At 37.0% G+C, this 14,014-nt stretch overlaps 1 protein-coding gene across 2 annotated transcripts; it reads right to left on the bottom strand.

Annotated features, from left to right (window-relative positions):
• Positions 1-5,977: 5,977 nt before the first annotated feature.
• Positions 5,978-10,353, bottom strand: LOC128245405 (ankyrin repeat domain-containing protein 29-like). 2 transcript variants are annotated; one of them, XM_052963545.1, is made up of 3 exons: positions 10,274-10,353; positions 8,924-8,997; positions 5,978-8,567 (listed from the first exon to the last, which is right to left on the bottom strand). In XM_052963545.1, exons 2-3 carry the CDS (start codon positions 8,932-8,934, stop codon positions 7,262-7,264), a joined length of 1,317 nt encoding a protein of 438 aa, XP_052819505.1. In that variant the 5' UTR covers positions 8,935-8,997; positions 10,274-10,353; the 3' UTR covers positions 5,978-7,261. The 2 variants fall into 2 exon arrangements, with proteins under 2 accessions (XP_052819505.1, XP_052819513.1); XM_052963553.1 differs by having other exon boundaries at positions 10,282-10,325.
• Between the last annotated feature and the right edge of the window lie 3,661 nt (positions 10,354-14,014).

Here is a 14,014-nt window from a genome sequence, read left to right as displayed (position 1 = left end):
TTGAAGGCCATGGGTTCAGGCATTGTTGAGTTATCACTCTGACAACCTTTTACCATTCAAGATCACTGTGACCTTGACCTTTGGCTCTATGAATCCTAAAATCCATAAGGGTGATCTACTGGTCAGGCTTAACATCCATGTCAAGTTTAATGATCATAGGTTCAGGCATTGTTGAGATATCAGTGGGAGAAGATTTGTTAACTTTTTTGCGTTAAAGGTTACTGTGACATTGACCTTAGCCTGATGACCCCAAAAGTGGATAGGGGTCATCTACTGGGCAGGCCCAACCTTCATGTCAAGTTTGATGACCATAGGTCCAGGAATTGTCGAGGTCGCTTTCAAGGTCACTGTGACCTTGACCTTTGACCCCTAAAATCAATAGGGACCATCTTCTGGCCAGGCCCAACCTCCAAGTCAACCTTGAGGGCCATGGGTGCAGGCATTGTCGAGTTATCACTCGGATAACCTTTTACCATTCCAGGTCACTGTGACCTTGACCTTTAGCCCAATGACCCCTAAAATCAATAGGGACCATCTTCTGGCCAGGCCCAACCTCCAAGTCAACCTTGAGGGCCATGGGTGCAGGCATTGTCGAGTTATCACTCGGATAACCTTTTACCATTCCAGGTCACTGTGACCTTGACCTTTAGCCCAATGACCCCTAAAATCAATAGGGACCATCTTCTGGCCAGGCCCAACCTCCAAGTCAAGTTTGAGGGCCATGGGTGCAGGCATTGTCGAGTTATCACTCGGACAACCTTTTACCATTCCAGGTCACTGTGAACTTGACCTTTGGCCAGATGACCCCCAAAAACCATAGGGGTCATCTCCTGGTCAGGCCAATTCTCCAAGTCAAGTTTGAGGGCCATGGGTGCAGGCATTGTCGAGTTATCACTCGGACAACCTTTTACCATTCAAGGTGACTGTGACCTTGACCTTTGGCCAGATGACCCCCAAAAACAAAAGGGGTCATGTACTGGTCAGGCCCAATTCCAAGTCAATTTTGAGGGCCATGGGTGCAGGCATTGTCAAGTTATCACAAGGAAAACCTTAAACCATTCAAGGTGACTGTGACCTTGACCTTTGGCCCGATGACCCCCAAAAACAATATGGGTCATCTCCTGGTCAGGCCCAACCTCCAATTCAATTATGAGGGCCATGGGTGCCGGCATTGTTGAGTTATCACTCGGACAACCTTTTACCATTCAAGGTCACTGTGAACTTGACCTTTGACCCGATGAGCCCCCAAAACAATAGGGGTCAGCTACTGGTCAGGCCCAACCTCCAAGTCAAGTTTGAGGGCCATGGGTGCAGGCATTGTCAAGTTATCACTCGGACGACCTTTTACCACTCAAGGTCACTGTGACCTTGACCTTTGGCCTGATGACCCCCCAAAACAATAGGGGTCATCTACTGGTCAGGCCCAACCTCCATGTCAAGTTTGAGGGCCATTGGTGCAGGCATTGTTGAGTTATCACTCGGACAAGCTTTAAAATTATTTTACCATTAAAGGTCACTGTGACCTTGACCTTTGACCCGATGACCCCCAAAATCAATAGGGGTCATCTACTGGTCAGGCCCAACCTTCATGTGAAGTTTGATGACCATACGTCCAGGAATTGTTGAGTTATCACTCGGACAAGCTTTGGTCTACCGACGGACCGACCGACATACCGACATGCCTGTGCAAAGCAATATACCCCTCTTCTTCGAAGGGGGGCATAATAATTATTTATGAATGGATTTCAAACAGTAGCATTAGTAAAATGTTGACTTACTGCTACAGTACAGAAAACAAGATCGAATATTAAATTGTTTGTTATGAATTATTAATTGATTTCATCAATTTAATTAGGAAAACATCATCATAATCATCTTTTACCATGATGATGTTGCATGATGACTTTTAAGGTGTCCTCTTGCTAATATTTCCTCTTCGCAGGGGCGGTTCCAGGATTTGACGATAGAGGGGGCGTATCTGAGGGGGCGTAATCTTTTGACTCGCGCCTCCCTCTTCCTCAGAAATTAATTTCTGGTCTGAAATTGTCCGCTTTTAGGCGCATTTTATTTTATATACCTTCTCATGTCTCCTATTCTGTATCAAACAATTAAGAGCTGTCACAGAGACAGCGCGCTCGACTATTCCGCCACTTTTCAGTGTAAGGATTGAAAAGTTTTGGCGAAACATGCATGGATCACTGTTTGATTAGATTTCAATGCATTACATGATGTGCTGAGATATTAACAAAATTTTGGTAACATGCAATATTTTAACCAGATTTTTAAGTCTAATAATAAAGGGCCATTATTTGCAAAATACAGTAATCTAACTTGGTTATTCAATTAGGGTGGGTGGTTGAATACCATTGTATAAAGTCTCACAGGTCCGGATCATGATGGTGATTAAGTGAGCAAAGTTTAAAAGGCATATGTCAATGGACATGAAAATGTCTGAGATAGTACGCAAACTTTAACATAAGTTCTAAGTAAAAAAGGGGCATGGTATTGTATAAAAGCTTGATACAGTGACCTCCTCCTGTACACAGGTTGAGATCATGATGGTGTGCAAAGTTTCAAAGCCATATATCAATGGACTTTGAAATTATCTGAGGTGGTACGCAAACTTTAACATAAATTCTAAGTCGAAAAAGGGGCATAATTCTGTCAAAAGGCATTATATAGTTACCTCCTCCTGTGTACAGGTTGGGGGCATGATGGTGAACAAGTGTGCAAAGTTTCAAAGCCAGATGTCAATGGACTTTGAAAATATTTGAGGTGGTACGCAAACTTTAATGTAAATTCTAAGTAGAAAAAGGGGCATAATTTTGTCAAAATGCTTGATAGAGTTACCTCCTCCTGTGTACATGTTGGGGGCATGATTGTGAACAAGTGTGCAAAGTTTCAAAGCCAGATGACAATTGAATTAGAAAATAATTGAGGTGGTACGCAAACTTTAACGTAAATTCTAAGTAGGAAAAAGGGGCATAATTCTGTCAAAATACTTGATACAGTGACCTCCTCCCGTTTACAGGTTGGGGGCATGATGGTGAACAAGCGTGCAAAGTTTCAAAGTCAGATGTCAATGGACTTTGAAAATATTTGAGGTGGTACGCAAACTTTAACGTAAATTCCAAGTTGAAAAAGGGGCATAATTTTGTCACAATGCTTGATAGAGTTACCTCCTCCTGTGCACAGGTTGGGGCATGATGGTGAACAAGTGTGCAAAGTTTCAAACCCAGATGTCAATGGACTTTGAAAATATTTGAGGTGGTACGCAAACTTTAACGTAAATTCTAAGTAGAAAAAGGGGCATTATTTTGTCAAAACACTTGATAGAGTTACCTCATCCAATGTACAGGTTGGGGGCATGATGGTGAACAAGTGTGCAAAGTTTCAAAGCCAAATGTCAATGGACTGAAAATATTTGAGGTGGTACGCAAACTTTAACATAAATTCTAAGTAGAAAAAGGGGCATAATTTTGTCAAAATGCTTGATAGAGTTACCTCCTCCTGTGTACAGGTTGGGGGCATGATGGTGAACAAGCGTGCAAAGTTTCAAAGCCAAATGTCAATGGACTGAAAATATTTAAGGTGGTACGCAAACTTTAACATAAATTCTAAGTAGAAAAAGGGGCATAATTTTGTCAAAATGCTTGATAGAGTTACCTCATCCTGTGTACAGGTTGGGGGCATGATGGTTAACAAGTGTGCCAAGTTTCAAAGCCATATGTCAATGGACTTTTTAAATATATGAGGTGGTACAAAAACTCTTACATAAGTGGTTAAGCCGCCGCCGCCGCCGCACGGTTGACTAGGATAGCTCTCCTTATTCTTCGATAGTCGAGCTTAAAATTAAACTTGGTGGGGGGTGTACTGTTGTTAGTGAAAATATACTCATTCATTGTTTTTGTTTGAGGTAAAACATAATGCTTTTATGTTGACTTCAAAAACATCAATTCAAATAATCAAGTTCAATAGCATTAAAGGAAGACATATTCACCAAATAATATGGTATTTAAACACAGGCAACCACTTTAACTCAATAAATGCGAATTTAAGGGTAAACATACTCTTAGTTATTATTACAGTTTAGTCTTTCCCTACCCACATGTTTAGGTGTAGGGTGGTTGTTTATTGGTGTTTGTTTTTTGCCTATCACCTTAATTCAGTAATGAAATTCTGAAAAAAATGACCACCACAGAGGCTAAAACAACTTTCGGATCGCGGGTGTTTTTGTGAGTCAGTCAAGAAACACCAAATAAATGTTTATTAAATAAAGTCTAACAAACCTAACCTCCTTAAGTTTGTTATATTATCGAGTGTATAACAACAAACAGTTAACCAGCTCAACATTGTATTTTGTCTTCTGACCTAGCCTGGGTTTTAATAGGGTAACGGTTACCTGATTAAAAACAATAATGGCTGATAGGTGATATACCCAAAAGAAATGTACAGTAAATTTGAAAAATACTGCCAAAAAATAATTTCTCATAAATTCACTTTAAATTCAAGATAGTTTTTGATTCGTCTAAGAAATTCTTGAGTAGCAACGTAAGAAATTTTAATGAAAAGATTAATTGCGAGATTCACAAGGTCAAAGGTACATTGAACGAGCTTGTTCGCATATACCAGGGGTATACTCATTGTTACCAAACATTTACATTGGATGAGCATGGTCGCAAAAAGCAGGGGTATACTCATTGATACCAAACATTTACATGTACATTGGATGAGCATGGTCACAAAAAGCAGGGGTATACTCATTGTTACCAAATATTTACAAGTACATTGGATGAGCATGGTCGCAATAAGCAGGGGTATACTCATTGTTACCAAACATTTACATGTACATTGGATGAGCATGGTCGCAATAAGCAGGGGTATACTCATTGTTACCAAACATTTACATGTACATTGGATGAGCATGGTCGCAATAAGCAGGGGTATACTCATTGTTACCAAACATTTACATGTACATTGGATGAGCATGGTCGCAATAAGCAGGGGTATACTCATTGTTACCAAATATTTACATGTATAAGCAGGGGTATACTCATTGTTACCAAACATTTACATGTACATTGGATGAGCATGGTCGCAATAAGCAGGGGTATACTCATTGTTACCAAACATTTACATGTACATTGGATGAGCATGGTCGCAATAAGCAGGGGTATCCCCATTGTTACTGAATATTTAGAATCTTCAGAACCGACACAGAGTACCCGCATTACACAATCAACAAACTTGTTTGATTTGGGTTGTTGTTGTTTTTTTAGTGTTTTTTGTTGTTGTTTTTTTTGTGTTTTTTTTGGGGGAGGGGGGGGTTCTTCATTTAGGTCTCAAACTTGATACAGATTCAAATTATTTTCCTACATCATATCAACATATGAACAAGTCTCATTTTCAGGTATTTCAGCCTCCAAAGCAAAAAGCAGATATTATGTTAGAATTTCTAAAAAATTATGACAATGTTTGTAAATTTTCCTTAGTGATAAGGTTTGGGTTTTAAAAGTGTTATTAGTTAGTATACAGTATTTTTTTATGACAATTTCTATATTCCATCTCTAATTGACGTTCCCCACTTGAAGCCAGTTTAACATGTGATATAACTTCATCATGAATAGTTATGATAATTGGTATATATAAACAATTATATAGGCCCCCCCCCCCAAGAAATTAAGCCAATCTCAGTCTTACATGGTACACTCTCGGTGTAATTCAGAGGTTTTATACACATTTTAAGTGCATAACAGGATAAAAAGTCCTTTTACGATACAAATAAGAAGCTTGCGTACCAAATACTAAAACAGTTATTTTCTGGGTACTGTTTACAGACACATCGAGTCCCGTGTAATACCTGGCAAATACATGTCATTGTCCTATGTTTTAAAGTGTTTAAGTTCTGACATATCATAGTCATGTTTACATAAAGTAAAGTACAAGTACATGTAAAAATGTTTTGTTAAAACTTTTATTTGTCTCATCTGTCTTAATTTTTATATCATAAAATCAAAATGTTTCAACAAAATAGGCATACTAAAAAAAGCCCATTGCTTCAAATCAATAAGAGTACATTGGGTGTTTTTAATTTAGGTCAAGGTAGGATAAAATGTATATTCAACAACATATTAAATGCATAGTCTGGTATTTTGTATGTGAAATACTGGTGTACAGTGTACAATAAAATGAATTGATTATGAATTGAATATATCATATATTATTTGGTGAATAGCAAAAAGATCCTAAATCAAATATTAAAATAAAAATACAAATATTACTAAACTATATTAAAAATCAATTAAATTTAAAAGATCTAAAAATGTTACAAGCTGTTTATTACATTATCACAAAGAAAAAAACAAAAACAAATTTCTTAAAAATCATTATAAACAGCATACCACCATACTTTAATGCACACTTTCTTAACTTTATATGGTTTTGTACAGCACATGTAAAAGAAAACTTCCTCAATCCACTTATTGTCATTGGTATGTATCTACCAGTTTGTTTTACTGTAAAAGCACGATATATTTCACTGAGCAAGCACCAAAATCTATACCCGGGGTTTTCACGAGTGATGTAGCCACAAGCAAAATATTTACTTTTGGATTTCATGAGTTGAAATATATTTCAATCTTACACTGAAATCAACCATTTTTCTTAATAATGATTATATGCCTAAAAAAGATAAAAGAATTGACATTAACTTTTAGTTTTTCAGAAAAGCATGCCACTTTGCATGCGAATGACACCTAATTTATGAAATGACGATGTTGAAACTGTGTCCAAGCCTTGTCAAGCACTGACATTTGATTAAGAAGAGAGAGCAGGCCAAAATTGCAGTGAAAAATATTTTTTGATTTCACTGATAAATCTCTATTAATCACTGAAAAGCATAAAATAAAATTCAAATATGATCAAAAAAAAAAAGAGCACCACAAGCAGACCAAACCTTTCTTGTCTATCTTCGATGATCGAAGGCATAGGACGTGCTAGACAGGTCTATATATAGTCACAGTAAGCATTTGTACCAAATCTTAAGTTAATACTTTTAATTATGGCCAACATATAAGTTTAAGTATGACAGCATGGACAACAGCAATACTGGCAATGCTATGGCAAGAGAAGATCTTCATTTTTTAGTCAGCTTGATGTTATATGAACACATACAAAAATGCATGCAAGTAAAAAAATGTCTGCCAAATCAATTTTAAAAATCTGCTGTAGTTCAAGTTATTTTATCACAGACAAATCTTAATCATTGCTCCAACCCTGTTGTAATATCAGAATATAACAAATAATCCCTGAGACTGTTTGGAAGAGCTAGATTGTCCACTAACTCAGAGAACCTTTGCCGTAGTTTTTGACATTGCTGTATCCTCTTTCTTATAACCATCCTTGTAGCCTCTTTCAAGGAGCGAGGTGAGCTGACTAGATTATTTAATTCTTCGATAAATACAGGAAACTCAGCACTTTGTTGTTTTAGTTGTTCATTTGTAGCTGCCTCGTACAACATGTGATTGTTACATGCACCTGCATGGTATAACATTCGCAACATGGTCACATTTTTTCTGTGTACGACACCCTGAAAGCATGACATTAGCTGGAAGGAGGTCAAGTCTCTGCACACTATGTCAAAATCACAGCCAGCCTGAATCATGCATTTTATGCCTGCATAGTTGTTGTGTAAAATAGCAATGAAAAGAGGTGGATGGTCATGAGCATCTCTGCTGTTTGGGTCTGCACCTGCTGCTAGAAGGGTTTTTATCATTTCTTCAGAACCAGTCCGAGCTGCAATTGACAAGGCTGTTCTTTTGGCTTTGCAAGAGAGCGAGACATCTGCTCCACATTTAAGCAATTCTTTGACATTACCCACTTTGCCATAGGCCACTGCTGACATTAAAGCTGTGACACCCCAAACATCTTTGGCATCTACATTCACTTTGGCTTCAAGGAGCATGCAAATCACATCTTCGGGACATTTATTAGCAGCATGGTGAAGAACAGTCATATCTTGTAGATCAACAGCATTTACATCAAAATTTGAAGCTAACAATATTCTCAACACATCTTTGTAATTTTCAGGTTGCTTCAAAACAGTAACCATCAGCGATGAGTATCCGTGAGGCATGTACTTTGGTAGCTTCGGAACACCATTGGGAACTCCTGCATGTTCAGCTTCGATGTCTTCAGATATATCAGTAGCGCCATGTTTTAGAAGTAGTTCAAGTACTTCAAACTTCCCATTCTCACAAGCTTTCATTAAAGCAGTATACCCGTTCGAGTTTTGATGATCAACCGGACATCCTTTCTCAATTAACAATCTTACAATTTCCAAATGACCATTTTGGGAGGCAGTGATTAAAGCTGTATCATCAGCCCCATTTTTTCCAGCCACATTAACTCCATGTTTCAGTAACAGTCTAACACAATCTATGTGTCCATTTGTAGCAGCTCTAATTAATGCTAACTCTAAGTCCTCAGGCAGTTGTTCTCCATATGCTCCTGCCAGGGCATCTTGTAAAAACTCAATGTTGTTGCTACTGGCTGCCTCAAAGACTTTCCTGAAAAAAATAATTTCAAATGTGAGTCAACTGCCAAGATACAATCTATTCACTGTACAATGTGTGTGTCTTATTTACATGGGTATGCTGCTATCCCTTTACCTGTCACTTGTGGATTGTGAACTTTGCTTGAAATAAGATTTATTGTGTGTGAAAAGCTATGGTTTGTGAACAGTTTTGAAGATAGTGGATTAAATTTGTTTTCGATTAAAACCATATTTACTGTTTATAATAAACAAATTTAGGCCTTTAACTACACTGGATCACTATTAATGAACAAATACAGCATAAGTATGGTGTTTTAAAAATTACAACAAATAAATATTTTTATATTCCTATGATACATGTATACTCACATGTCTCCCATTCTTTTAAAACACAAGTCAGTACAAAAAGAGCGTAACAATGTCTACTTCTTCCTTCATCTGGTCTGCAATTTCAAAAAGATAATACACATAATTAGTATCAATTCTAAGTATAAATCACACAAAAAACTGACATTCTGGAAAGACATGCCTATGGCTAGCTACTGTAATATGTTAAGGCTGCACTCTCACAGATATAGACAAGGGATGCAATTAGTCCAAATAATTGTAAGTGGACGGATTATTTTATGATCATGATCTAAAAAAAATCTAAGCAGAATCCCATAATGCACGTCTTCTTATTTTAGACTAGGGATGCAATTAGTCTAAAATAATAGACGTGTTATACGGGATTCTTCCAATCCCTAACGTCTAAACGGGAATGTGCAAAAAACGGGGGTGTTTTAAAAATATTGAAATTGTTCTAAGTGAAGTATTTTATGGTTGAAATTGATCATAAAGAGTTATATTCATATTTTACCATGTAAGTGAAATGTTATTTTGCACTAAACAAGCATTTAATGCATTAAAACAAGTTGTTTACCTTTCCAATAAAACGAAAGTTGACTGACACATAAACAATTATGCGAAGGGGAACAACTCGATACAATCGTAATAACTCGGCCTCCTCTGACAAAGCTTCGAGATAGACCTCGTTATACAATCATAACAACTCGGCCATGGCCGAAATGTTCCGAGCGATTTAAAACTGTGCCCTGAAGCCTTGCAGGTGCCCTTCATGTATATATCGTTATGTTTTGACAGAATGAAATGAAAAAAAGCCGTCAAACTCATAATTATAAGTTGGATATTTATTTTTTTGTGTACGGAACTAATATAAAATAACATTATCTGGTAATATTTCTTGTTTTTATGATATTTTATAGACTCTATATGCTTTAACTGATCGGAACAACTACCCACTTTTGATACTAAACAATTTGTACGTGAAGGATTTGCCATATCAAAAATCTAAAAAAAATCCGCCAATGTACAATTATTTGGACTAGGGATGCAATGAGCCATCTTTGAACAGTTTGAGCGTTGATCCTGGTCCTTCATGAATAACATTAATGTAAGTAGGCGCTAAACAGTCAGAAATAACAAGATGCCTAGTGCTTGCTTACATGTACAAGTAATTTTACTGACAATCTATGGGAGATTGTTTGAAATTATCCGAAAAACTCATCCGAAATATTCTGAACTTCTGAGGTAACGGGGGAATTAGTAATGTCATTATTAAGTTACAGTATAAAATATAAATATATGAAGAATGAATTGTTTATATTAAATATGTAACACAGCTTCGCTATATAATTCTAACAGTTGTAATTTAACTACCAGTTTACTTGTGGTCGTGCTGGTGTCCGTATAGGAGCACATAACAGTTTCGGTCTCAGTCATCGCCTCATCAAATCGAGCACAGCCTGCATGTTCATTCGGAACTCCTCTGTCACTTGTATCGAAAACAACCTCAGATGTCCATATGGACGGTTTACAATGTCAGAAATCGGTACACTTTAACTACGCTGCTAGTAGATCGATATTTATTTCAATATAGCAGTTAAAATTAATGACTTAACTCTTGGGAATCTTAATTATGTTTGCAATACAACACTTCATTGGCAATCAATTTAAATGTAGATCTACACATGTATACAAGCTTAAACACCACATCTAATTAATATAACTCAAACTACTTCTACTGATGTACCAGCGTACATCCGAGGTTTTTTTCGATAAAAAAAATGACCGAGGAGCTCCGAATGCTGCGTGTTCTGTACCACTTGGGGCAGAGTGCGTACGTTGTTTTGACACACCCCTCCGACCGCGTCCCCTCCGTAACAGTCTGTTTAAAAAATCCCAGGCTAATTTAATAATGATGGGGGAACTGTTAACTTACAATATGTTATATAATAATAATCCATAATCTTTGTACAGTTTCCCCTATCATTATAAATAAGCATGTGGTTTAAAAAATATGGGAGGGGTTGCCCCTGTCTTCTGTACCGGGAAAAGGTTTTCGATTTGCTATTTTTATCTTGGGCATGTGGATGGTTGCACAATTACCGGCAGCTTTACATCGCAAAAGTTTGATACCTTTGTTTGCTGTGGCAAAATTTAGCTGTTGATTTCAACCAGTAAGAAAATAATACCACAAAGCCCATGTCCTACATATATATGCACTTGAAATCTATCTCGATCCATAGTGCTCACCAAGTTTCTTAAGGAAATAATTTTGCTATAATGTATGTTTTGTATCAACTAAGCATTAAGTAGTATTTAATTGGAAACGCACGCTGTTGTTGTTGAGTTTATAAAGGGAAACGCACGCGAAGAAACAATTTCAGTAAACCTGTTGCCAACGTTACTACAGATTTAAGATTTTTTAAAGTAACGACTAAAATCCTTTTTTGAAATAAGAACCTGGCTTAAAAGGGACTCGCTCATAGATTTTATTTTGCCGAAGTGTCTTTCCAAATTTTGTTTAAAGCTGCACTCTCACAGATTAACCCTTTTTACAACTTTTTATTTTTTGTCATGGAAAGAACAATTTTTTGCGTAAATATCTGCAAAACCACGATACAAGATGGCTGACAAAAGATCATATCGCAGATTTGCATATTTCCGTTCGAAAGTTAATGTTTTATGGCTTTAACCGTTACTAGCGGTAAAAAAAGTGAATAAAACATTAATATTTGAACTTAAATATGAAAATCTGCGATCTATTTTTTTGTCAGCAGTTGCTATAATATATCAATAGGTTTCAATGGATTTTTGCAAAATTGGCTCGTTTAAGACAAAAAATAAAAAAAGTTGTCAAAACGTTCAATCTGTGAGAGTGCAGCTTTCAACCAGGATCAGACGGCAAGATTTCGTTATTCCGAGCCTGACGTCCTACATTTTTTCCACATAAACGGTTATTGACGCGTTCCGGCAAACTATTTAGCATTATCTGTCGACATTTAAAATTATTGTTAACAAAACTATCAGCTCTTATTTGAACCTTTGTAAATGATTTATCATTGTTAGATACTAGCTAGAATTATGTTTGCATGTCACTCGAACCGAATGAATTCGCGTCTGACCTATAGCCACAATAGGAGCGACGTCCTTTAAACGCTCGAAAGGGAATTTACGCAATGTCACGCGGGATTCCTGTTAAACGTCTCTCGCAAAAAGCGATAATTTTGTTTAGTGGTGAGACGGAGGATCAGATTTTCAGCCGTAACAAATAAATACAATTATAACAAAACTATGACCCTATAAAGATATTTTAAGGATTGAAAATGGTTATTAAAAATTGGCACTAGAATTTCGAAAAAGAGTTGTCTTATTGTTTTAGTAAGTGTGATCAATGGGAAGACTTGAATCAAGATGGAATAGTATACATCCAATTTTTAAGGACATATGGTCGATTGAGAGTAACTTGCATGTTGTAACACAATGCGGTCTTGCATTATGCACGTGACCATAATCCCAGTGAAAATAGGCTACGAAGGTAGCTAGGTGAGATCACGTGGATATGACGTAGTTTGAATATTGAGGTGAGGGCCGATCGCTCGTAGCTCCGAGTCTGGTTCTTGCTTCCAAGCTAGAAAGTCTGGTTTTTACTCTCGAGCCAGAGAGTCGTAGTTATTCCACAGACATTTGATGACTTGTAAATAAAATGTAGAACTTTGAGGACTTGTTTCAAACATAAGGTGACACCTGACTAGTGTGTCACACATGTAAAACTATAACCCATGTGTGATGCTCACCAACACGCCCGACGACCCCAAGGGGAGTACTCCCTCAAATAATCGCAATTTTGATGGTGTTTTTTGCAGAATTAGCATTATGTATGTGCTACAGGAAACGCACCAAATGTACATATATTAAACTTTTCCTGAACGCGCATTAGTGTGGCTAAACACGTGGTGATCGCTTAGTTTAAACGTTTTAGAAAGTATATGATGAAAAAACCTTTATATATGCACCTATGCCATTCCCGGAAGTGGCACATTTCTACGAAGGAAAAAGTGCCAAAACGACGAGCATATATTAAGTAGTTATGCTATCTTTTTCACTGCGTCTGCGTCGCAATACTTATCTATTGATCGATCGTACAGAGCAATTCAATGCAATATTATTTTTTTTCAAAAATACCTGGGTTTAAGTGGCGTCACACCCGAAAATGGCTCAATGCTCGTGTTTTTTGTTCACGGCAAATGCGAACACAGTATCATAGAATAGCGACAATGGGTTTTCGCTTGTTCATTTTATTACGGATGCAAAACACGTATGCGGAGTGCCCACACGGAGTCATGGAAGACACGGAGTACGGAAGCCACGGAGTCATGGAAAACACGGAGTACGGAATCATGGAAGACACGGAATACGGAGTCATGGAAGACACAGAGTCATGGAGTCATGGAAGACACGGAGTCATGCATGGAAGACGGGCCTTATAGTTGCTGTGGCGAGCGAGCGCGAGTGTTTTATTTTACTGTAAATATTCTATGCCGGTGATCTGATATCTGGTGCTTACATGGTATCGTATGAACTTTTGTTTATATAATTAATCTAAAAAAACTATATTTGTTCATATACATATAGAAGACCGTACATTATACAAGGGTTAGGGTTGGTAATAAGCTGCCATCGAAGACTGTTCATCATACAATAAATATATATATATCACTAGTTGGTATGGAGCCATCATCAGAGATATCAGAAATTCAAATGTCAAGGTCACCATTACATGCAACGGTAATGCCTTGAAAATAGTAGTATATATTACTATTATTAAACTATATATTTTTGTTTTATACATGCCAACTGGGACCAATAAGAATCCTTCTCTAAGATAGCATCATTAGCAATGTACATGCATACGCATTTATCTTCTATGAATTGCTGAAGGACATAATACAGCATATAGAAGAGGGAATATACAAATAATGCGAAAATACTGGTTCTTCAATAAGACTAGAAAATGATATTTTTGAAAGACAACTTTATTCTTCAAATTGTAACAACCTTTGAGGAAGTACTTTCCTGTATCACAGTTATATTTATTTGCCATATAATTAAGGTAAA

The sequence above is a fragment of the Mya arenaria genome, chromosome 2, assembly GCF_026914265.1.
Source record: "Mya arenaria isolate MELC-2E11 chromosome 2, ASM2691426v1".
NCBI lineage: Eukaryota > Metazoa > Mollusca > Bivalvia > Myida > Myidae > Mya > Mya arenaria.
Note: the sequence above shows the minus strand (reverse complement) of the source record. Positions and strands in the feature narration are given on the sequence as shown.